At 39.1% G+C, this 26,073-nt stretch overlaps 1 protein-coding gene across 2 annotated transcripts; it reads right to left on the bottom strand.

Annotated features, from left to right (window-relative positions):
• Positions 1-1,879: 1,879 nt before the first annotated feature.
• On the bottom strand, positions 1,880-24,932 carry MEP1B (meprin A subunit beta). Of its 2 annotated transcripts, XM_069854032.1 has the most exons (14): positions 24,482-24,932; positions 24,246-24,296; positions 24,100-24,143; positions 23,004-23,082; positions 21,313-21,430; positions 17,181-17,359; positions 15,482-15,700; positions 12,256-12,408; positions 11,310-11,525; positions 8,400-8,867; positions 6,496-6,678; positions 5,753-6,023; positions 3,062-3,260; positions 1,880-2,147 (listed from the first exon to the last, which is right to left on the bottom strand). In XM_069854032.1, the coding sequence occupies exons 4-14, from the start codon at positions 23,080-23,082 to the stop codon at positions 2,130-2,132; spliced, it is 2,103 nt and encodes a 700-aa protein (XP_069710133.1). In that variant the 5' UTR covers positions 24,100-24,143; positions 24,246-24,296; positions 24,482-24,932; the 3' UTR covers positions 1,880-2,129. The 2 variants fall into 2 exon arrangements, with proteins under 2 accessions (XP_069710133.1, XP_069710134.1); XM_069854033.1 differs by lacking the exon at positions 6,496-6,678.
• Positions 24,933-26,073: the final 1,141 nt, after the last annotated feature.

The following is a 26,073-nucleotide window of genomic DNA, read 5'->3' as shown; positions in this document are numbered from 1 at the left end:
TTCACATACCAGCCTACCAGCCATCTGGTGTGACCTGACATTTCTTTACTGGCATTACTGTCTCTTGCAGCCCCTCTCCAAAACATTGCAGATGTGATAAACTGTGCCCATGGTGAATGCCACCTTCCTTTTCAGACTGTCCTGAAGGAAGTACACTTTACTTTCTCTAGCCCTTCTATTTCCATGCCTAGTCTCTTCTCCAAATCCCACTGAATTGTAGCCTTACTTGTCAAGGATGTTAACAGAGCCAACAAATACAGCAGACCTGGGATTCCTCCTCTTCAGCCAGCACACCCAGACAGCTGATTTCTTCACTCCAGTCTCAGAGATGCATCTGCAGCTCTTCCTACTTGGCCTGTAGCAAAGTTGAGTGTGTATCCAAGACACACACACACAGAGGTCCCTAAAGTGGCTGGCTGCACAGACTGCTGCACACGGAGCAGTGCCAGTAGCGGCAAACACCTGTAATGCTGCTCAAACTCATGTAGAGTGCAGACAGCCCTGTTCTCTTCTTCCCCTTGGGCACTCAGAATTGCAGTTCTCTGGTGAAAACGTGTGCCCTCATTCTCCACATCCATAAGCACACCCACATTCACAGCCCCTTTGAATGTTAGCACAGCCTCTAAATCTGTTTAGTACCCATGCCTAAACTTGAGATCCTTTAACTGTATGCAGGAGACCTTCCGCTTGCCAAACAGAGCAAAGCGATGCTTGCTAGTGAAACAGGTGCATACATGGACACATTCACTGCATAAGCACACCCACAATCACAGATCCCTTGAACAGCAGCATAGGCTCTCAGTCTGCCCAGTATCCAGGTCTGGATCTTGGAGTCCCTTACCTAGCCATTGGTTCAGACCCAGTCTTCCAGACTCACCAGCTAATCCACCTTGAAGTCTGCTGGGGAATTATATATACACACACAGAGGATTGAATTCACAAAATAAAATTAAACACACTCAGGGCTCTCCAGCTGCCAGCACTCAGACCTCTTACACATGCAAACTGATCCCTCCAGCTGCAGTCACCTAGACCTACAGTTTTGGTGCCCATAGCATCTTCTCCTGTTTCTAGCACCTGAATCTTTCAACACACATACAATACACACGCACACACGCCAGTTCCTCCAGTCACTGGCATTTAGACCTACAAGTCCAATGGCCCAATGCCAGTTCCTTATGTGCTTATACCTAAACCCACAGACCTGTGATTTCCTCTCTGGTCATTGTCGCACAGATCTCTGCTGCAGGTTAGTCTCTCCAGTTGCTGGCACCATTTTCCCAAACTGGTTCCTCTCTTATCCACTATAATCCTTCCTCCTTCCTATGGATCCTTTGGCCTGTCCTCTAAACATCTCATAGTCATTCTTACATAAACCCATAAGCCTCTTCTGATAGCCCATATCCCAAGTAGACTCAAGTATCCCCTAATACTAGTGTTAATCATGTTTCTTCCTTCCTGTCAGTTAAAAATTGTCGTTCAGGTTGACATTCTTGAAGGCTCTGCCCTAGAAGCTTCTTTAATGGCCCTCCAATCAGTGGCTGAAGTGTTGTGGGCCTTCATTATTGTCTCTGCTGTGACTTCCTCATTCATGTTCATGAGTCTGTGTGGTTAATTTGTCACTTCCCTCATTACTTGTTATTTCTTTTATAATGAGTAGATCACAACCACGTAACTTAACGAACCAGACTCTCCCACACTCGACATACCCTCATACTACTGATTGAGCTGTGCAGGATTCAGAATGGCTAGATATCCAGTGATTACATGGTCCAGATCTTATTTAAGACATCTGTATGATGATAAGATAGCAAACCCAGACTTCACTGTGCTGATTGAAAGCCAGGACTCAGTTTTATGTCTTTTCTTCATGTTCAGGGAAATTTAAAAGACAGGGCAGGCATGTCACAATATATTTTTCCATCTTTCTGTATTGCATGGTGATACACAACACTGTCACACACTTTACTGACTTTAGCACAGTATTTTATCCAGATGATGAATTATTTTCCAGACTTTACAAACCTTTATCATGATAGTTGAGATAAAAGTAACAGAAAGAATGATGACATAGTTGTAGTTTTCCAGTGATGTTCATCTTGTGTCTTTGATGCTTGCTTGCATCACCTTCAGAATGATGTTTTAGTCTAAATGAAAAAAGACAAAAAAACAAACCACATCTTAAAAGTGCGTAGGGAAGGGAAATACATGTATAATGTTACTTACAAGGAAGCAGAAATAATTTAATAGGATGTCATAAAGTAAAGGTGTCAAGTATCTGGCAGAGGCACTGCACCTTAACAGGATATAATATAAAGAATGTTAGGATAAAATTAAAAATGGAAGTCTGCTCTCTGAAAGACCGTTCCTCTTCAGTTTGCTTATAAAATTTCTCCTGTGCCCTGTGAGTTCCTCTAAGCTATACCATTCTTACTATTTCCAAAACTAAGTCTCTGTTTAAACTAAGAGTCTGTACACCTGGGACTGTATGAAATTTCTTGTCAAAACATGCCCAAATGTCTCTGCTACTCACTAAATTACTTTTCCAATCTAGCCATTCAGACAGTTCTAACCTACTCTCTTCTTTAAATTCTCCTTAAGTCACCATTTCCATGGCTATTTCATTCCTTGATATGGCCATTGGACATGGAAACTGACTTTTACATTTGCTTTTTGTTTTGGCATATCAGGTTGGGATTTTAGCACTACATTCAGGTGTTTTAAAGGGAGATATTTAGTAGAAGATGGAGAATAGATGAAATACAGTTCCATGAAGTAGAAGATATAGTTTAGTTACAAACTGAAAATGAGCCCCTTTGTTCACACTCTCCCACTCAATATAGACAGCCATCAAGGGGGTGGAGAAGGAGACTAAGTTTTGAATGAAGTGGCTTTCTGGTGGTTGATAAATGAGTAGCATTTAATGAAGCTCTCTAATTCTTAAGCTGTGGTCTTCAGATTGCAATAATGTGGCATCCTCCAAGTTACTTTTACTGGATTTGTTTATTTTTAGCTATATATATATATATATAAAAATTGTTGAAAAATGTAAAACACTTACTTCTAGAGTCAGACTCTCACTATTTTCCTTTCCTTGGCTGTATTTCTTTTTAAGGCATACTGCAGTTGTGATAGTGACAAAGAGCATTACAACAAATACAGCCATGGTTGAAGAAACAGCAATTACAACATTGTCATGAGTTGACCCTTTCCTTTCACACTTTTCTCCCATGTACCACCAGTTGTCACCTGCTGGACATCTAGAAAGGAAAAGAACAAATATGTGATATCATCTAAAGATTAAAGGTATTAAAAGGGCTAAGTAAAAAAAATCTGGCATTTCTGATGTGCTGTTCCTATGTCATGAAGCATAATGAAGTTATCCTGAAATGGGCTTCTATTTTAAAATTGTCTTGAGTGGCTTACTGTACATACACATCTAGGTGTGCTTCTTTCAGCTTTACGCTTTACATTAGGTCATGTCTACAGAGACAGCCTTTGCCAGAAAACCCAAGCACCATCCTGATCCTTTTGACTGCTTAACATTTGGCTGCAGCTGATCTATAGAGCTGCTGTCGTATCTTGATACCAATAGAGATACCCTCTGGATCACTCATATCACTTACTTGCTCCCTTTTCCTTTAGCTTCATGGCTGACAGAAAACTCACTTTCTCCTCCAAAACTGATACCTGTCACTAGGACCACTGTCCTGTATTATTTGCTTCCACCATTATGAATTAGTCTCACACCCTGACACAGTTCTGCCTTTTGTCATGCTCCAGCTTTTACAAAAAAACCCCTTCTATCACCTTCACTCAGTCAATTTGAAAAAAGCCTTTATGGACTCCTGGGGCTTTCCACTGCTATTTTTATCCAACCAAGACACATTTACCACCCTCCAGAAAACTTCATCACTTGTTTCCACATAATCTTTGCTTTTTTAATTCCAAGCTCACCATATGCAGCAATTTGAACTTGTGAGTTAAACGAGGTGAGGAGCACAGGTTAGATGATCAAGGCATCTCTGAGCAGATAGCAGCTGAACCAAAGCTTAGGTGCAGGAATTCCCCAGCTGTAGGACTGAGCTGGCTGAAGATGTTGTCACCATGTCCCACTTAACCTGTTCAGTACCTGTCTCCTAGTAGATGCAGTATGTTCTCATCAAACCTTCTCATTGCCAGATGGGGCTTATTTTCAAATTTATAGAACCGCCGCCGCCCTCCCACAAGAAGAAAGTAAGAAAAGAAATTAACATCCTAGCAGTCATCTGATTTTAGGACTAAAAATAACTCCCAGGCCTTGATTCCTTCACCTTATCCAGCATCACTATCAGCTTGGAAATGTTTCATAGTGAGCATATGAGGTTTCCAATAATCTCACTGAAGAAAAACTCTATCTGCAGTACCTCTGAGTGCACACCTATCTCTCTAACCCTGTTGTTCCTAATGTTATCATTTTTTTAGTTCCTGAGTCATTTATACAGAACTATACTTTCAGCTCTGAAAATTAGTCTATTTGCAGTGTGCTGCAAGGATACTAACTGCTGGGTGGCTTCGTGTAACCCAGCTTAAACAGAGTTATGTATGACATCCCTCAACATTTCTCAGTGACTGTTGGTCACAAACTTCTCTGTGATGGAAAGTACATCACATAGGCACTAGAGCTTCAAATAGTCCAGAGACATCAGAGAATAAAAGTTTTCTTTCCCTAGTTTTGAAATCAGGCATAGCATTCGCCATAGCTTTTTTTGTCTTCTTGGAACAGTTTCTTGACATTTACTCATGTTTATGACCTGATTCTGATGGGTTGCACAAGAATTGTTTTTTAAAAGGTTTCTAAACAGGGAGACATAATATTTAATTAGTCATCCTGACTCTTGTTGCTCTCAGCCTTCAGATGTTTGCCTCACAGCCTTCTCCCAGCTCACCTATCCTGGCACAGCACTACATAAGGTTACTATCTTCAGCCCTAGAGCTTGTTTGAGAGCTGGAGCAATGCTGGTCAGCCAGGTGGGTTACATAAACATACCCACAGAGAATTAAATTAAAGTTCATATTAATTTTCTTGCAGGGCAAACAATCATTTCAGTCCTCAGCCTTAGCCTCTGGTTTCAAAGGATAGCAACTACACTTTGGCAATTCATTGTCATAATTTACACTAGACAATATCTTTTAATCAAATTCTAAAGCAATGTCTATGCTGCTTCCTGTCTGCAAACTATTAAACACCTATTCTACTGATATAAATGCTATTTTGTTTCAACTGCATTTATATTTAACTCATAAATTTTGCTATAAGAACTTCTAAGGAAATGCACAGTCCATTTTATAACATTGGACTAATACAGTACAGGAAACGATAAATACATTTAAAATATAATTCACAGGGAAGTCAAGCAGAGTAATGAAAATGGTCAAATGCAGAGGTTATGAGCTTTGTTGCCCAAATTGATCATAAGTGTAGTTTTGCAGTAGCAGTTGGAAATACTTCACAGAATCACAGAATCACAGAATAACCAGGTTGGAAGAGACCCACCGGATCACCGAGTCCAACCGTTCCTACCAAACACTAAACCATATCCCTCAGCACCTCATCCACCCGTGCCTTAAACACCTCCAGGGAAGGTGACTAAGATTACTTGCCTTAATCAGCTACAGTCTGTCTTTCATTTCATTAAGAACAAAGATTTATTCTACTAGAAACTCACTACTCATCCCAAAATTGCACTTGAGAGCTAAAAAAGGCAGTTACCTGCACACCGGTGCTCTCTCTACAATAATGCAGATACCGTCATTTTCACAAGGGTTGTCTGTGCAGAAATCAGGAACCTCTGTCTCTGGCTTTTCAGTCAAGGAGACAGAGGTTGTTGTGATGGGTGTTGTGGTGGCAGTAGGCTTGGTGGTGGGCTTGGTGGTGGGCCTGGTGGTGGGCTTGGTGGTGGGCTTGGTGGTGGGCTTGGTGGTGGATGTGGCCACGAAGGTGGGTGAAACACTTGGCTGAGTTGATAGTAGATATGATATATCTGCATGATAAAACCACAAGACGTAAGGTCTTCAGGTTATTTTTCCTCTTATTCTAATGATAAGTTCTAATAACAAAGAGCCTGTCCACTGGCATAATTAATAAATGGCCTTTTTTACATTTCAAGAGTATGATGTATTTTGGAAATGCCCTCTATATTTTTACAGAAAGAGACTCTATTCAAAATAATTTTTTTTTTACAGAAAGTACTCAATTAAAAATAATTTGCACAGGATTAGCATAGTTTTATACACCTTCACATGAGGTAAAGGAATTACAAAGTGCATGCACATATCCACAGATTTATCCAAACTTATCATTTGACTTTAGATACACAAGTTGTTCCAAAATTGCTAATTGGTGAAGTATATCATGTGTGTTGATATCTACAGTGCTAGTAACTCAGTAAACTAGTAATTTAGTATGTGACACTGTTTACTGTATTGTGAAGAATATCAGCTATGTTTACATACCTTCCATTGTTAAAAGAATATAAATGCTGTCATCTTTAATAAAGCTGCGGCTTCTAAGTCTCTGATGAGTTAAGAATGCACTGGTTCCAAATCCTGGACCTCTCATAAATGTAGTTCCATTGGGAAAAGATGCTATGGATCCCACCTTATCTGGCCTATCCCAAAAATACGTTGAAGAAGAATCTGGAAAAAAAAAACCTGAATATAAGTGTGTGACCACTCTGGATTCCTTTCTCATTAGGGTCATGTCCTTCCTACATAATCTCTGCTGCAAAGTTGTACTGAGGTCTCTCTCAGCAACTAAGACAGTCTGTGTCCTACTTTGCCTGCTTCTGCTTAGTTGCTCATGGATATCATGAATATGAAGGAGGCAGTAAATCACCTGAAATTCAAGGAGTAGGTGCAATGCTGAACTTCCTACAATATTTGTAGGCGTTTTTGCCTATGTTTCCACACTGATAAGATGCACAAGACAATGGAGATTGTCCATGGCACGGTTTAATCAGAGGTACTGAGAAAACAGCCTGCTGGAGATGAGGTCATGGGAGAGCTAGTTGAAAACCTGTTGCATTTTCATTTTAGTTCTTTTAAAGTGTAGTGGACAAGAAGATGAGTAACACATGGATTACCTGTAAAATGAATTAAGCACTTGTCAAAAAAGAGCATCTCTTCATGTGGATGAAGGACAGAGGGTATTTGAATAGTTACAGGCCACTGATGTCCCCTCCATCAAACCTTGTTCTAAATCTCAAAGTTGAGCCTAATTTTCTATGCATCTACCTGACAGAGGGAGAAGAAATTGACTGCTCCAACACCTCTACTGCTTAGAAAAAGGATAGAAGTTACAAGGATTCTCTTGGGAATCTGGGGCTATTAGCAATATATGCACAAACAAGAAAGGAGCAGAGTGCAGACAGATTGCGTGTTCACGGTGTCAGAGAAGGAAAAGGGCTGAGTACTGTGGCTGTAACAGCAGAGAGGAAAATGTCAACTGTCTATGGAGGACCTGGTGTGATGCATCTTTGATTTACAGGGAAGGACATTTGATCTTTCTACATTACCTGCATTGTTTTCATGCAGACACACTGTCATAGAAAAATCAATGTAAATAATAATATTTAAAAAATAATACTGTGAACTAGACATTTTTGTGCTTTCTGTCCTTGACTAATATTACAGCCTGAAAGCTCAGGGCACTAAACCAGTGGTAGAAGTGGTTTCTTTCAGCAAAATTCTTATATCAATGCAGAAATAATTTTGGCTTAAATCCAGTCTTTATCCAGTGATGAATATCGGAGCTTTCTTTTATATCTCTCTTTATAGAGATTCATACCATTTCTCATCTTTACCTTAACTGCCCCCTTTACAAGTTATTGTGGACAATTGCTCCTTATCTTCTCATACCTTGAACAAGTACAGATTATATAATATGAATTGGTACTTTGTCCATCTGGAGATTTACGCTGACACCACTCTACGTTTTACAAGGAGGGAGGGGATTTTAATAGCTGTACTTTCATCTGGTATGAACTGTGTGCATTGTTCATTCAATATTTTTATTTTCAAGCCTTCTGGAAAACTTCCATTCTCATTAAAGCAGATATAAATGCATCCTCACAGAGCATATGAAAGAAATTTTAGGAGTGGATCATCAACCTACTTCATATGCAGATCAACTTTGAAATCTAGGATCCCAGCTTAAACTACTTGCATGTTCAATTTTGTGTGTGTGGATCAATTACATTGCTGCTGCGAACTAATTAGACATTTCAGAAGCTTAAAAAAATGCATTAATTTACACAAAGAGAAAACTTGACACCTTAGCTTTTGACTGTATTTTAAATATGCCGAGTACTGGGTATTTTAAATGTACTGGGTAGCAGTACATTTAGATTTTAACTAACCTGATAATTTCAGAGGGTCGGTTGTTACACTTCTTTGGTTTGACATCCGTTGACGAACATCAGGATGCTGGTCAAGCAGAACCATGGTACCTTGTTGCCACTGACAAGGCCATTGCAACTGATCATCATTTGCTCCAGAAATCAAGTGCAAGTATATTCCTAAATTAAATGGGTTAGCATCGGTACCATTTATATACAAGCCAATCTGAAAAGCATATCCTTTACTAGAGTAAAAAGGTGGACTGAACATTCTTCCTGCTGTCCCTGCTGGACTTGTGTTAAGGAGATGTGTGAAATTTCTGATATGCCAGACATGGTGGGGACACTGAGTTTCTGACAAATTTATGTCATCAATAGAGAGGCCTCCATTCGATAAGCCACTTCCTTTCACGCCTTGAAACACAACCCGGAATTTATTTGTGATGTTCAAAGAAACATGATGGAGCTGCCAGTAAGTCGCAGGTGAACCTGAAAAAAACAGGGTAGGGATTTCTGAGTAAGCAGTACAGTCAAACACACCCTATAGCAATGCTATGTAAGAATTTCCACGTTCCAGTAGCACTAACATGATGGAGTATTTATCCCATAGATGTTACATTTTCAGTTCAGGATCACATTTTCTTGATTAATTTTCCCAACAGATTTAATATGCATAGTAGCTCTTTAAATTGAGTGAAAACAATGCTATTGTTTTTTAAGACTGCCTTTTCCTTTATATTTTTAAAGAACATCACAGTAAATTAGTATAAATGTGATCATTAAATGCACAAATATGTCTGTCACCTGTATTATTATTACAAAAAAAGTATTTAGAGCAAAGTATATTTAAATAACTGAATAACAACATGTCTCAACAAGAAGTGCTGCAGAGAACTCCAGGAGCCTAGAACTACAAGACTTGTTCATGGAATTGTTTTTTAATATTTAAACGGCTTCTTGGAAGTTTGTCTATGCAGAAGCATGATTCACCCATCAAATGATTGATGGTACTAGGTTCCAATTAAAGCCAGTCATTTGCAAAACCTACTTCATGTAATAGAACCTCACTGTGGATCTGATGGTGCATCCAAAAGTGCCCACACTAGCAAATTCCACTTGACTCCAAAAACAGCGTACACAAAAGAAAAGACCTCTGCACATGGGCCTTGTAAGGTGAGTGAAAGTAGGACATGCTTTGTTACTAGCATGTACAGCAAAACAGTTCCTTTTGCTGCCTAGTTTATGTTCACCTGCATGGAAATTCAGATGTTCAAATGCATGTATGGAACAGGCAGTGCCAATCCCAGGTACAGAACTTGCACTTCACTTTCCTAACAATTCTAAACACAATGCAATGCATCTCAGATACGAATCTTGATTTCTTGCCATTTTTCATTACAATTACAATTAGGAAAAAAAACCACCCATAAACAAGAACAAAAGCACCTCACTATTTTCAGTTTCATTGCCTTCTACATTAACTACAGATTTTTTTTGAACTGCACAGTTTATATGCAAGACTAGGGTTTATGAGTCATGTTCAATAAGTAGACCAGCAACTGTGTCCCACCCCAACAGCCTCCCCTGTTCCTGGCTTTCAGCAGCCACAGCAGCCACAGATCAGCAGAAAGGGTTCAGGGCTTGTCCCTCAGCCTGTTGAGTGTGGTGGTTCAGTGCAAACCCATGAACAACTCAGCCAGGACATGCAAACATGGCTGTGAAGGTGTTGTTGCTTCTTCCAATATGTTGACTCTGTGTTGGTGAGGGTAACTTTCCATGTGGGAGCAGTGAGACAGCTTGGGAGAGACATCATCTTAAACCATTCCTGGAAGTCTCACTGAAGTTCATCAAAGCAGGGTGGCCATTTGAACACAAATAGAGATCAGAGACTTAAAAGGAAATTATGGACGTGGGAAAGAAGGTATGGGAGATGAGGCCTAACACACATGAAAGAGTATTTGTGAAGACGGGTGAAGTGTGGAGAAATAAATCTTGGCTTCAAAGTACAGTTTAAAAGAGCTTGGAAAGCTCAGTCTAATCAGAAATTTACATCTCCCTTAGCAGTCCTGACACTTATATTCACTTAAATGATTCCTGATGGCATACAGGTGTTATGAAAGAATCAAGGTGATGAAAAAGAGTGGAAAACAGAAAAGAAAACCAGGCATGACTAGTAGCTGAGCCTAAAGGGACAAAAAGAGGCAGAAGAAATGGACTTGATACCTATTTTGTAGAGGAATTTTCTCAGTCCCTTACGTAGTTCAGAAAACTGAACTAGTTGCAGCTGTAATGAAGACCAAGTAATAGCTAAGTATTTGAGAATGGAATTTAATTTGGCAATTCTAGTTTAAACAGCTCTCATCCATTAACTAATCTCAGTTGCTCATTCTGTAGGTCAAAGGCTCCTAAAACTACAAAAACTTAATTTTCTTCAAAGTACAACTTAAATCATGATCTGCTGCCCATATATTTCAGTTAATTAATTTCAAACCTTGTTTAAAAATAGGTTAAACTTTATTTATCTTTTTAAACTGATATGTTAGGTATTCCAGGGCACTCGTGTTTTCCATTTCTTTAGCATTACTTTCTTATTCATTGTTATTTAGTCTAATGAGCAGCTTCATCTGTTGCTATTGATACCAGCAACTCTAGAACGGTTAAAATGGCTGCTCATGGAATTTTAGCTATTTTGGTGAGAAAACCATCTTGATAAAAAAAATACTTGTAATTTGTGGTAACTGATTATATTATAGGAAAACGGCTGAGTGAAGGTCTATCAAGTATAATTTCACCAGCAGAGAATACACTACATAGAGAAAAAAAATAAGGAATAAAACTAGGACATGAGTCACTTTGCTCCATTATTTTCCCACAGTACTTTGAAAAGAATATGGATTATAGATGAAACCAAAATGCAATTTCATTCCATACCTTTTACCTCTTCGATGAGTCTCAAAGTACCATTTGGATGTTCTGAAGTATATTCCTTGACCCCAACATACAGTCGGTCACTTTCATGACCGCTGTTATAGAAATAGAATTGTAAGCACTGAAAGCCCCTTTTGGGATACAGAATTCGGCTCTCCAGAATAGCTGTGCTTCCCTCTACTCCAGTGCTGGTGCTGAAATGCATGAAGTAGCCAGAACCTGTCAAAAGTCAGTGAGAAATTAATGGTAGAGGAGAAAGAAAACAAAATTTTCCTGGCGTATTCTTAGCACTGAATTGTACTAACATTAGAGGACATGGTCAAGTCAGGGTAAGGTAGATCCTGTAACAGTCCTCCGACTGAGGACTGTTACCTCTTCACATTCACCAGAGGTAGAACTGTTCTCCTTGCAACTTTTTTCCTCATTCATCTGACTCTAGCAATTTGGACTTAAAAGCATGGGCTTTTACTCTTTACCCACTGCCAATAATTCACAGTGGACTCTTTCTCTAGAGGACTGGGTTAAACTCCTGTACTAATGAAGTTTTCTCCGACAGGTTCAGAAACAATTGGCTATATGCTCAATTAATTGTTTACATGAGTCCCAGTACATACATAATTTCTAAATCTCAATCCTTTCCAAAGACTTAGCAAATATTCTGGTGTACCTGTAACATTGGTTAGAACATTTTATATAGTTCTTGTGTCAGGATGTGACAATAAGACTAGTATACAGATCAAAAAAGATAAGAACATTCAATCTTCTCAAACAAGCAGAAAATCAAATGCATCATGTGATGTCCCGAAGTATGTAGATTTCTGTTGCTTAGTTAAAAAATAAGCTGTAATTTGCCAACAAATAAACAAGGAACAAGGCCAAGATCAAAGTCAACTCACATGCCTCTTGAGAACATAATTCCCAGAAAGATAAGAAAAGCCTTTTCTCATACCTTCACATTCTCCCATATTAGTGTAATCAGTATTCGGCCCAGCAGGAACCTGAGACAAGCGCTGCCAATCACTGTTATCATCTGAACTTTGAATCATGCCACATATATTTTCAAGTTCAAAACTGCATGTGTCCATGAAAGTTAGGGAAGAGGCTATGACATTTGAAAGGAAAAAAAAAGTTGTGAATGTCTGTTACACAACATACATTTCAATTCTCACTGTCCAAAGCCAAGAACAGAGAAAGAGTAAGAAATACAAACATAAAATAATCAGTTGATCCAAGCAATGTCAAGATTCATAGATACAGTCTTCAGGAACTCAAAGCATTTTATGATTAACACTGAAAGATGTCATCAGGACCACTCTGGGCACTTAGCAAGAACAGGAGGGTGCCTGATGTAATTATCACATCACATCTTTTATTTATATAATCCAAGGAATACTAACACCAGCCCTGACCCAACACACAGCCAAAAGGAACGAGGACTTCCCATTCAGTCCTCTGCTTTCTCTCAGCCAGTCAACATATGGCCACCAGTTTTGATAAAGGTTCACTAATTTATCAGCTGGAGTGCTTATTCTGAAATATAGTAGAGTTGAAGTTAATTCACTGTAATGGGAAAACCTTGATTTTCAAAATGTTGAACTGAAAAAAACATTTGGCAAAGATACTTTTGGGACCAGAGGATATCTCATCTCATACAAATATTTAAGATGTCTTGCGTATCACAAATGAAAAATCAAATGAAGGAAGACTGTGCAATTGAACAGGAAAGGAAAAACACTGTATGAAATGTTTTCTCTGTTTAAAGCAAACTGTTGATGGGTGAGGGAAGGAACAGTTCAGATTTACTCCTACTCTTAGATTTACATCTTGTTGTACCACGTCAAATACTGTGTAACACCAGCAATGATTTTAAACAACTAAATAAATGCTTCCTGGCTAATACTTTTTGAATTATGTTTAACATTTAACATGCAGAAGGTTAGAAGTTTCATTGCACCCAAAAAAGGGCCTTGAGTATCACAAAAATCTACTTCAGTGGGACATCAAATTGTTCACTTAGTCTGTAGCTCAGAGAAGCACTTACATATGGACTGCCACTAAATCAGTTGCACTGCTGAGACATTTTGTATTGTTCTCATACAAAGCTAACAAAACGCTAATGGTTGCAAGACTATCAGGAGTGTTGTATTACTGACTCCTTTTAAGATAGCATAATGGTAGGATGTCATCAAAAACCAAGAAAATATTTTCACAGTAGACGTTATATACTGGAAAAAACAAACAAACAAATCAGCCGTAGTGTCAACAAGAGGGTAAGCAAAAATGGGGATTTATTAGATGAAATAACTCTTTGAAATCAAAATACAAAACAGAATATGAACTCAATTTGCCCAAACAGGAAAGCAGAAAGTCCTGGCTGGCATGGAGTGGTGACCTGAACAACGGGAAGAGAGAAATGCAAGACCCAGTAGCTTACAATGTATTTCTTAAACTGAATGGGGGATGGGGCACTGCCTGGGGCAAGTCTTTAACTCCATCTGCATAGAAAGCCAGATGCTTTTTCGGTATGTAGAGAAAGGATGAGTTTGGAAGAAAATACATGAGGAACAAGTGCCGAGTCCTAACTTCCAGGAGCTTAGGGAAACCTCGTAGCCAGATCTGTTAAGTAATATGCTAGAAGGAGAAAGCAGGCTAAAATCTACAGTTCTCATATGGCCTGAAAGACATTCCTGAAGAAGAGCACAGAACAGCACTGAAGTATCCGTCAGGATTTCTTACACTGCGGGTTGGTTTATTTTCAATTTAAGAACCAAGTTTCCCATTTTTAATGCAATTTCCAAACCACATAGGCCTTTAGCAGATATTCAGCTTAAAATTTTCCTTAAATCATGTTCAACAACAAAAGTTACCTCCTCTGGGAGGATATCTGCCATTAAAGCCATGTTTGGCATTTTCAGTCTTCCCCCTAACCCAAAAAGATCAGTCTATCAGAGGAGTGGGTGAGGGCTGGGACCTGTGAGGTGCCCATCCTCCCTGGCACAGGGGCCACTTAGGCAAAAGGTCGGTGATCAGAAAACCACTTATGACTCTGCAAACATCATGCACACTACACAAAGCCAAGGGACAGATCTGGGAGCAGGGCAGATTGAGATTGCTCAGAGTGTGGTGGCAATTTTGCTACTAATTTCAACATGACTGGGGCTCCTTTCACTTGGGAAATGTGCCTATGGGTTAAGAATAAAGTGTCATGAAGTATTTATGTAATGGATGAGAATTATGAAAAATATATAAGATTGGTGGAGAGGAAGGACCCCAACCACTGTTCAAGTCATCCTTAACTGTAAGCACTTCTATAAGACCTAACTGACTGGGTGTAAAGTGCTAGAAACGAAGGCTGCATCTAAGTGTGTTCAGTTTAGACCTACATGAACAGAATATTTTCAACAGAATTGTATGCTCAAAAATGCAATGTTTTAATAAAACAGTTTGATGATTATTTAAAGTATCTGTTGAAAGAGGCTTAAAATATAACTGTAAACCAGTTCTCGCTACTTGCCGTACTTATGCAGTGAGGTAACAAGGCAGATTTGATGCAGTCATAATTGGAGAATTATATTCCACTTCAGTAACAGAATAATCTGTATTTCTCTGTCTCTTTCACTCAACTTTCTAAAATAAATCCCACATGAGCAAAATAACTCTTTTGACTGCTTTTGTAAGAAACGAGGTTTGAAACTACGAGTTTAAAATTTAAAAGCCCACGATTTCTTCATAACAGCATCTGTACCCTATTTGCATGAACACACAGTGCCTCACAGATTGCATGAAAGCAGAGTAGGCATGATAGCCACAGCAAAGATATTAATGTCTGTACAGTATCTGAGCAACAGCTGGAAAATATTGGGGGGAAAAGCACCAAAAAGCTTTATGCAGAAGCACACATTTTAAATAGCCACCCAAGGGATCAGCTGCTGAGTGAAGCCATTTTTTGACTAAAGGTCAGAAAAAATTGCATGGAAAACTCTGCTACACAGCAGTGTTTCTGCAGGAGGGCTATGTTATTTCTAGCTGTACTGTTATTTTTGGTATCTTTAACACAATTCACTTCTCCAAATATGTCAGCATCTCTTTCACTTGTTCCCAGATGAGCCCGGTGTGTATGTATCACCCTCATTTCTTTCAAATGCCAGAAGCAAAAAAATTTAAAAGAAACTTACAGCAATTGTAGAGCCGGTTCAGTTTCTGGAGATCATAATCACTGAAATCCATTCGCTGTCCTATTACATCCATGAAGTCTGGTATGTTAGTGATAATGGTGGGTTCAGTTCCATTTCTGAATGCATTTTGGCTATAGTGCATCACAGAAGTATAGTCATAAGGAACATTCAAGGAGTCTGATGTTTTATCATCATATTTATCAAAATTATGACCTTTACCTAAATGGGAAAAAAAAGGAAATATTTGTTTCCGAAGACGACTAAGTTTTGACGTATGGACTTATAGTGACAGAGAATCCATCAGATCCTCAAGTGTAGTTTTGTAGTCATTTACTTGTACTTGCTCTAAAACTATTTTATTTCTAGTCTAGAGCTATTTACTTTCCTCTTTCAGCCACTGGAACCTAACATGATGACTTCTGCTGGATGAAAGAAAGTGTTTTGTGAACAGAAATCTTTTCCCCATGAAACTATCCATAAACTTTGATGGGCTTGTGATACCCCAAAAGTGTAGATACTGTTTCAGTACTCAAATTAATGTTGTTTACAACTGTAATGCCTCCCTGTTTCTAATCTGTATTCTCTGATGCTTAGTTACTGATCAGCATAGCTCACAATAAACAAGTTAGGGTTGCCATCAGATAAGCTTCTAGAATTTAACTTTACAGATAATTCCAGGAGTACAAGCAAAAAAACCCATTACTAACTACCAAATAGAAGGCAAAGTTATACATTATTAAAATTAGTCAAAATACAGTAACTAGATTCTGATCAGTGTGAAAAAAAAAGCTGCAGCAGTTTCAAGCAGCTCACAATAGCTCAACTTGTCATTAAACAATCAGCAAAATATAATGGAAACCAAATAATGGAGTCTATGTAATTTTCGGTAAAAAGTACTTGCTTGCATATGCACCTGATTATTGATCACAAGTAAATAAGAATGCATTTGATTTAATCATTATCTGGGTTTTTTTCAGTCTTCTGTGTGTACCTATGTCAGGAAAGCATCAAGTCTGTGTATATAACATTGGTTTTGAACTGCCTGAAAAGTCACAGGAGATGATGGCAATCTGAAGAGTCCCAAGGAACTCCACGCCAGCTATCAGGCTAGTGCCAAGTATACCAGCACATAGATTCACAAGATGCATTGTTGACATAACCACCTGTGTGTCAGAGACCCTGAAATAGGTCCCTCTCTCTCTTGCACACCCTCTCTGCAGTCTTAGCTCTGCTGCCCTCACTGGGTGTAGCAGCCAGGTACGAAGAGGTTGACCAGTGTTTTGACTGGAGATTTTCTACTGCCTTTGGCTGCACAAGGTTTTTCAGATTGGGATTTTTTTCAACTACTTTTATTTTGTTCAGGGCTCCCAGAGTAACAGTACTTTTAGAGTATTCATTCAAACAAAATAAATTATCCTCTTCTTTTGCTCTGCTGTACAACATGCAGCATAAAAGAACTGCAATCTCTAGTTAGGGCTCTGGGAACTGCCGTGGCACAAGGAATAATCACAGCAACAATAAACAAGTCTCTCTGTCTCAAATAGGTGTTACTTGATGCTTAATTAATTGATATACTGGCTTTGAAAAGCAAGTCCAGGGAAGACAGAAGTGTGACCACTGAAGGATGGGTGGAAGTGAAGTTCCACAGCTAAACCCTTTAACATCAGAGACTGAAAGTAAAAGCCAAGGAGTGACTGACCAGACTGAATCCTGTCCCAGACAATGGACACATAGTCATCCCGGTCGGACCGTGACTGCTCATGCCAGAATCCCAGGGCATGCAGGAACTCATGCTGGATTGTCCCAATCCTGTCACAGTTGGTTCCGATGGAGAGTTGCTGCAACCCTACTTGGCGGTTTCCCACTAAGGACCAGCAGCTAGCATTGAAATAAAATGAGAGAGGGTTCTATGAGGTACATACCATCCCCATGCCATGCAAATCCCAGAAGCAGTCTGTATGCTTTCAACTTGAGCTTAGAAGTTACATTTGGCTACGTAGAGGTTTTTTTCATTGATTTGTTCCTTACTGGATCCTTTCCTCTTACATATAGCTCTGTTTCAATGAACAAACAGTTCCCCTGCCCTGGTGCTGTTGTTTTTAATGGGTTTTCCTTAGCAGAAAAGCATTGAGCTATTTGCAACTGAAGAAAATTGATGAGGATTTCATTGGTACTCTGTTAAATATTGAAGACTATGGACACATGACTTAGATCAATTAAGTTACTGCAAATTAACAGTTTCTAGCTGGACCACAATATGTGTCTGTGACTGCACTTTGAGCCTGTCCCTATGACAAGGTAATCCAGGTTTACCTGCTGAAAGTTGGGGGGTCTGACAGTGCTTTCCACAAGCTCTTTTCTTTGTAGTTATTTGTGAGCTGCTGCACTAGAGCACTTGCTGCTGATAGGCTCTCATGAGGAAGAGCAAAACTGAAGCTGTGCTGGAAGTTTTTATTAAAGAATAAAAAAAACTCAGCGAGCTCTCTGCACAAGCCAATGAAGTGGCACCCCATGTCCACAAATTAGCAAACAGAGAGTCAGATATAAATTGATATTTTGTGCAGCAAATAAATCACTGCTTACCCAATGAGGCCCATAAAATTATTCGGGCACAAAATATGCCACAGGATTTGCAATCTTATCACCCCAGAAGTCTGAAAGCACGGGCCCACTGTGTGCTTTTACCTCCTGTAACTTATTAGTGCAATGCATTCCCAAGTATTTCTCTTTCCACAAAGCAGCACAGGCCTTGGCTAATGATTACTCATTGAAACCACAGTATGGAACCTGGAAGAAGCACGTGTGGAGTCCACAATTTCACAGGCTTAAGGCCTCATGTAGCTTATGCAGCTTTTTCTGATTGTGCCAAAGTCTAAGAAGTCCACCACAGTTCTGGGTCCACCTCTCACCAAAGCAGCAGCCTCTGGCTTCACAGCTGCTGTGGAGGGCACAGCGGGCTACACGCACATCCAGAACACTCAGCAAAATCAGCATCCAAATACCGGGGGATGTAGCTTCCCCCTGCCTTCAGTCTGCCAAATGCCTCTGACACCATCGTTCTGCAGCCACAAAGGGAGTAAGTGATTGGTCTGTGTTGCCCAGCACTGAGGATAAAACTAGGTGAGCAATGGGCACCTGGAACCCCATGTTACAAGTGTCTTTAGGAGGGCAGAAAATGGGGGTGAAGTCCCAGCTTCCCCAAGAGTGTGAGAGCTGTATCTCCTCCAATTCAATGCTTTTTGCATTTCTGATTGCTCTGTCAGATACTAGAGGAACAGAGAAGTGCCTGCTCTGAATAATACCACCAGCCTTATTCTTGGAAGATACTCTGTAACTAGATACATACCATCAGTAGTGATGATGTCATCTAGAAATCCTATTCTTTAATAGCCAGCACGTATTATAGGCACATTTTTATACTTGCATGCTGCTAGTAAATAACTTCCCATAGTATCACAGATCACCAATGTGAAGGCACATTGACTGACCAGCACCAAGCCGGTTAGCCGAGGATCTTTATCAATCCACTTCTGCACGGGTTCCCTTTGCCATGTGCCACGCTGGCAAAGCACCAAGATTGACCTCCTAGAACAGCTCCATGAAAGCCTGATTTCCTATGTGGAAATACTAGAGACAGGCTTTTGACTCAAACACACTGTGCTAGCCTTCCTGGTGAGTCCTGCTCTTCCTGAGAAGAGTAAGGAGAAATGTCACATCCATCGCAGGTTCCCAGACTGTTCTGTGAGATTTGCAGACACCTGCTACATTTGATGTTCCTGCATTTCTGTATTTCACAGAATTACAGAATGGTGATTTCACAAGCACCTCATTTATTTTGCTTAGCACACAGGATGGAGTCAAGAAAAGATCTTTCAATAGGTTCACAGTCAAACCTCTACTGCAGATGCGTAGACCTGAATTGAGGGCAAGATGAAAAGCTACCTGCTAGAAAAACTTACATGTAAGATTGATGAAACTGTGTATGCACATCAGGGACTGCAAATATATTTTTACACATGGCAGTCCACACAAGAAAAGGGCAGCTGGCTTCTTTTGTGCCTGACTGAATTCACAGAGGATAATTCAGATGGGGACTTCATAGCCTATTACAAATCCTCTAGATGCAAAGTTCCCCCACCCTCCTCTATCTATCTATTTTACAGATGCAAGCTAAGACTGGAAAGGCAAAGATGATTTATCAACTTTGTCTTCATGTGATAAAACTTTATGAATCTGGCTTGTGTTGCCAGGAACTTTGTGCTCCTTTCTGCACTGTACCCTCTGGACTGAGGGCTTTGGTCTGCAGTAAATAAGTCCTAACAGATGGCAGAGCGGGAATGGGTTGGTTTATCTACCTTTAACCTTGTCCCATTACATCAAAAGGGAGGAATGGAGTTAAATGAAAGGCAGACAATGCAGGGTGAGTCCTGGTGATTTCTTTGTACAGCTCCAAGCTGTCTCACTGAAACTGGACAGCCATTTCCAGGACATTGCTTTGTTTAGCCCCAATCTTTTAAAAATTGCTGCTGAGCGTTAATTATTTTACAGATGTGCCAGATGAGATGACAGAAATCTTTCAGGGTAAGCAACACACCAGGCAGTGAGGGCAAGATTTGTTATTCCACTAGAGTGACTTTTCTTCGTCACCAGGACTCATCTATTTTTAATAGACATATAAATGAAACATCATGCAGAGGCCTCTTACTTGCCATAGGCTAAACATTGTGGTTCTTTCCAGGTACAATTATTAGCAAATTCAATGCATACTTTATGTGACAAAGGACTAAAAAATTTAGCTACATGAGTTTTCCATTTGGCTCAAAAAGCTGAAGTGTTGTTAGCACAGAAAATGCATTGCTCCCTAAGTCTCCACTTATACATCTTTTAGGGTTGAGTTTCAAAGTCACGTGCAGAGCATGAAGAGTAGAAAATAAAAAGAGCCAGAGACTAAAGAAATTTAGAAACAATTACCTGCTACAAATATCTCAGAACAAGCCAAAGGGAAAGGGAAGCATTTCTATTATCAGAAAATCTTTCCCCATTTATGACAGCATTCTCATATCAGGAAATTATTTTCTGAAAGCAAATTTCCTCACCAGGCTATCAGGCTTTCTCTGATCTTTTCTAACAGATAAATGGTTCAGTATAGAGCAGAGAATAGAGTTGGCTTTGTTGCATTGTTTTGACAGAGACTCTCCTAGAAAGGGAGGCAGAAGGGGCAATTTGTATTTATTTAGTAGCATCCTATTTTGCAAAACTTAAGGTGGAATAGCATAATTATTCATCAAAAGAGGTACATAAATTGAAACCTCTGTGAAATGTCTCAGTGCTGTGCAGCATTTAAAAATATTGCTGGTACATCAGAATGCTGGTGTGACATTGTAATGCAATTCCATTTGCTATAGTCAAACAAATTCATTGTCCCACAATTGGAACTACCATCTCTCTTCTGGGTTTGTTTTTTTCTCTAAAACTTAAGATATACAAAGGATGATCATTTGAAAGTGACACTCCATAAATCCAGACATCAGTCAAGAAAACATCAGCTTGTTTCTGATATCTTTTACCATGCCCTGAAAACTTCCTCTTAGAGGACTTGATTACCTCTTATATTTAAAAATAAATGCCAGCAAGAAGCTGTTCATTACTACCAAGCTAATAACTGTGTTGGAAGCTACTACAATTTCTACTTTAAAAAAAAAAGATTGGAAAAACAGACAGAAAAAGAAAACAAAATCATAATCAGATATATGATTTTTAGAGTGACTAGTGGCCATGAAAATAGCATGTAGACAAACAGGGTGAGAGTTGTTTTATATTACTTCTCTTACCCACTTCCTTTGAAGACAGATATGTAATTCTTCTCCCCTTCCCAAGGTTTGAAGTCAATACAGGTTTTTAGTCGATACTGTTCAAATGCCTTGTGGATGAGTCCCTTAGCATTCATTTCTGCAAAGCAAACAGTGCTCTTGTCAATACCAAGCCAATAGATTTGTATGGAGAAAGTCCTAAGGGTGAGTCTTGCTCTAGCAATTTTTGATTAAAATAAAGAAGCTTTTTGCTGAATTAAGACCTGAGCAGGGACATAAAAAACATAAATTAGGCTGTTGTGACTTTGTATCTTCATTTTGTTTCCTTGTGAAATATGACATGATAAATATATAAGGCATGGTAGTGCATAGTTCTTGATTTTGTAAATTAATTAATTTACTTTGCTGAGCTATATGTGAACAAATATTAAAGAAACAGAGAATGAATACATTAGATTTCACCTAATGCAGACTGCAGGCTTACAGAACTTTTACAGAACCTTCTGGGACTTAACTGCTAAAGTTATGTCTGGGTTATCTTCTCTAAGCAACTTTTGTAGTTTCAATCCACTTTAGATCAGAGTCTAAATTTTCTCAATCCACTTCAAATGTTGTGGCAAATGGAGTTAAATTGTGGTAAACTGAGTTAATTTCAGATGGAGGCTGGTCACTGGGCTCTGTGCTGGGTCCAGCCCTGTTCAGTGTCTTTATCAATAACCTGGATGATGACATTGAGTGCACCCTTAGCAAGTTTGTGGACGACACTAAGCTGGGAGGTAGTGTCGATCTGCTGGAGGGAAGGGAGGCTCTGCAAAGGGATCTGAACAGGCTGGACCACTGGGCTGAGTCCAATGGCATGAGGTTTAACAAGGCCAAATGCCGGATCCTGCACTTGTGGCACAACAACCCTGTGCAGTTCTACATCACAGAAAGGGTCATCAGGCACTGGAATAAGCTGCCCAGGGAGGTGGCTGAGTCATCATCCCTGGAGGTATTTAAAAGATGTGTATACGAGGTGCTCAGGGACATGTTTTAGGGGCAGATAGGAATGGTTGGACTCAATCATCCAAGAGGTCTTTTCCAATCTGGTGATTCTATGATTCTACAATTCTATGATTCTACAATTCTATGATTCCAAACCAAGGATGGGTGATTAGTTTTTCCTGTCACATACCAGAAAGCCAACTCCATGTTTTACAGTGAGGGCACAAACTTCCCACATGGTATAAAGCAACAACTCAAATTCCATCTCAGTGGTTGTCTCTGCTCTACAGAGCCACAGCCAGGTAGATCCAAAGAGACAGAGACAAGCTCTGACGTGTCCCTGATCCCACAATGGGGACTCAGTAATGTGCCATTGTAAAGTGCATTGTCTATCAGAATGCCAGTTTGCCATCAGTGCTGCAGATGATGGAAATGCCCAGGTAAATTTCCTGGCTTTAAAAAAAAATTCAGTGTCATGCTTTTCCTTCTGCTTAGTAGAGTTTTATGCCTCAGACATGATTTTAAAACTGAATCAATCTGCTGGATTGATGGCAAGATAAGAGCCAATGGCATTGCCGATGGCAATGGCAAGATAAGAGCCAATCCTGTCACGGGTAACCACCAGTTCAAGACTTACAAGAGGAAAGGACACCACCGTGTCTCTATGAACATGTATTTAACTTCTTGATCAACGTGACATACAGACATTTCAAGGGTAAATACTGTACCTAGGCTATCCTCAAGGACGTAGGGAACAACGTGGGGCCACCGATAGTTGTCACCAATGATGGAGTTTCGTTGCTGCATCTGAGAAAGAAAATAAGCATGCAGTCCTCATTTAAAAGTGATTTCGGATCAAGGACTACAATAGTGCTAAAGTTAAGTATGCCTCCTACAAGTCCATTTAAGACATATAAGAAAACAAAGAAATCCAGAGCTTTGGAAGATCATTCAGACGTCTAAGGCTTGACTTTAAAATCCCTTCACTCCCTTGTACGGTTGTCTCCAACTTCCACAGCATTTTGTCCATATAAATTACTTGAGATTTTGATGCATGTGTGAGGAAAGCTTCAGGTCCTATGGGAAGCATTAAGATATAAAGTCCTGAAAAGTGCAGAAATTAATGATTCTGTAATTTTTCATACTGCAAAATTTTCCAGTGCCCTTAGAAAATGCTTTCCTTACTTCTGCTGATATGCTCAGGATAATGCCACTCACAAAAGGGGAGAGTAAAACACTATTGACCTTTGGGGTACAAGACACTTTTGGAGTTTCTACTAGATCTGTTTGAGATGCAATTTGATATGCAATTTTTTTTAATATTGTTATTGATTAGATAGGGCTACTGGACAGATGCTTTAAAAGGTAGCATTACAGATTCAATTTTCCATTGGTTTTAGTGAATATATTTACATAATGAAAGTTTTGTAGCACTGTTCTATAAAATTAGTTAGCTTATAATAAATATTAGGCAGATAAATTAAGAATCTTTTATATAAATCTGCCTGGGTGTGATCAGTACTGCTGATTCTCTTAAATACATAAATAAAATAACCACAGTAAAGGAAAAAAGAAGCTGATAATATTGGTCTGACAACTAAACCAACTTTATCCTGGATAGCGTTTCTGCAAAAGCACCTGACTCCTTCATTGTCTACAACATTTTGTAGAAATCTGTCCCCAAACATTTTCAGTTTATTGCTACATAAACAGCATTTATTGTTAGTAGGGGTAGGATGCATCAATCATTTCTATGCCAGCAATACTTTACACTGCATAAGTCAAGAACATATTTCTGGGTTTATAGTTTATATTTGAACTCACCCCATCAAGTTTGATGTCTCCCTCAAAAAGGTCTAGTCCTAAAGCTAAAGGGAAGAGGAGATTAATATTCAGTTATCGTAATGATCGGTAGCTATCATTATTAAAGTAATTAAAAAATATTTTAAAAGAAACTGAATTCTAAAAACCTTCATTGATGTCAAAGATGTCTTGATCAATTCCTCCATCTACATCTATTTCTGAAAAATAAAAAGACAAGTGAAGTAGGACATCAGCCCTTGCTGTTATCTTTATGAAGTGTGAAAATTAATGCAATAACAATAACAGTAATTATAAATCTGTGTCTGTCCTAGCAGTGTTTATAAGCAGCTGGTTTTGTTGACTGCCTCCTGTGCATACAAATAGATCTCTAAACAGAACTCACCAGTTGTCTCTGGAGCAGGCTGGGGAGGGAGAAGAAAAAAAGGTATTATTAGAAAGGCACATAATGAAATTCAGCCCGCGTTACTTTCTCAGAAGTATTAGAAATGCAATTTAAGCTCAACTGACAGCTCTTAGTGCATGGCTTTATATTGGATTGTCTGGACCCACTGTCTCTTCACTTGACTGGAAATGCTTATTTGCTTATGTGTCACCTTTGTGTCCTCCCCATTTCAGGCTGGCCAACAAGTCACCCACCCATTACTGCTTGTGTGAAGTTTTCACAACTGTGTTTCTCTCACAGCTCACACTGTGCTGAATGGTCCTTCACAAATGGGGAAGAAAAAAGATATCCTATTATTTCTATGAAGTCAAGTATTTCTAGTAGTCAGGAGCAGCACAGAACCTATGGAAGTTATGCTTATCTTTCCATCATAAAGCTGAAGATGGGGGAATACAATGAGCAGTTGGGCATCACGCAACAAGTCTTTGAAGGACTGGATACAGAGTCCAGGTCACTTGAACCCCAGTTCAGTGCTTTAGCTGGATTCCATTTAGCTAAGCAACACCAACTCCAGGACTCTTTCCACAATATGCAAAATCCACAGACCACAATGAGATACAATGAGATATACATAGAATACTTTTCCTTGTCATAACGTGCCTTTAGAATATAATCGATACTCTTCTATTGGACTAGACATTTCGTTTTGGACTAGTTTTGACATACGTGATATAACACTACGCAACTATTTCTCAGGCAGTGAGCAAAATCATGAACAGTTGCCTTTCATACATGCAGCTATGCATGTAGGATTTATCTCTCCGGTGCGATAAGCATCTGCAATTTCCATTAGAAGCAATGAACAGTACAAGATCAGAACACTGAAAAATGCCATCTGTATGATGGATAAGAAAATAGTATGGCTAGAATATTTAGGAGAGATACAAATGCACATGGTCTTCTACACTTGACCTTTGGCACATAATGATGGGAAAAATTTCAAGGGCAAAAGGAACTGTGGGCCCTAAAATTGATGACATTCATATAAAAACTTTAATCGAACGCAGGGAAAAAAACTCTTCCATGAAATTTCTTCATTTCAAAAAGGTTCAGAAAGAAAGCTCTGAAATTGTAAGAATGTCCTATTTTGGCTCTTTAATGATAGATCCATTCTCAATCTGAAATGGCTGTCTTGTGAAAACTTCAGCAAATGCCAGAAAAAATATTGTAAATAGAAAAGCCTGAAATCTCATTTTATCATTTCAATTCAACTGAACTAAAATTAAATCAAACTGTTTCTTCACAGTTTTTGTCATATTTTGATAATTTCTTGTGATTGCCTAAGAAAGGAAAACCATTTTTTGCCTAAGCAAATATAATTTCTAGGTTTAAGAGAGATAATGCCTAGTTGGTATGAGCTGACATAATCATATTCTTACTATAATAATGTTATATAAGCAGGCAAATTTTTCAATCAACTTCTGCTGCTGCTTCTTAATTTTCTTAAAGAAAACTATCACCCACATATATCCTTGCCCAGTCTAAAGGTAGGATTTTGATGGTGAAATGCTGGTTATGCAGAAGCCATTGAG

This window comes from Phaenicophaeus curvirostris, chromosome 3, assembly GCF_032191515.1.
Source record: "Phaenicophaeus curvirostris isolate KB17595 chromosome 3, BPBGC_Pcur_1.0, whole genome shotgun sequence".
Taxonomy (NCBI): domain Eukaryota; kingdom Metazoa; phylum Chordata; class Aves; order Cuculiformes; family Cuculidae; genus Phaenicophaeus; species Phaenicophaeus curvirostris.
The sequence above is the reverse complement of the archived record's forward strand: the minus strand, read 5'-3'. Positions and strand labels throughout refer to the sequence as shown.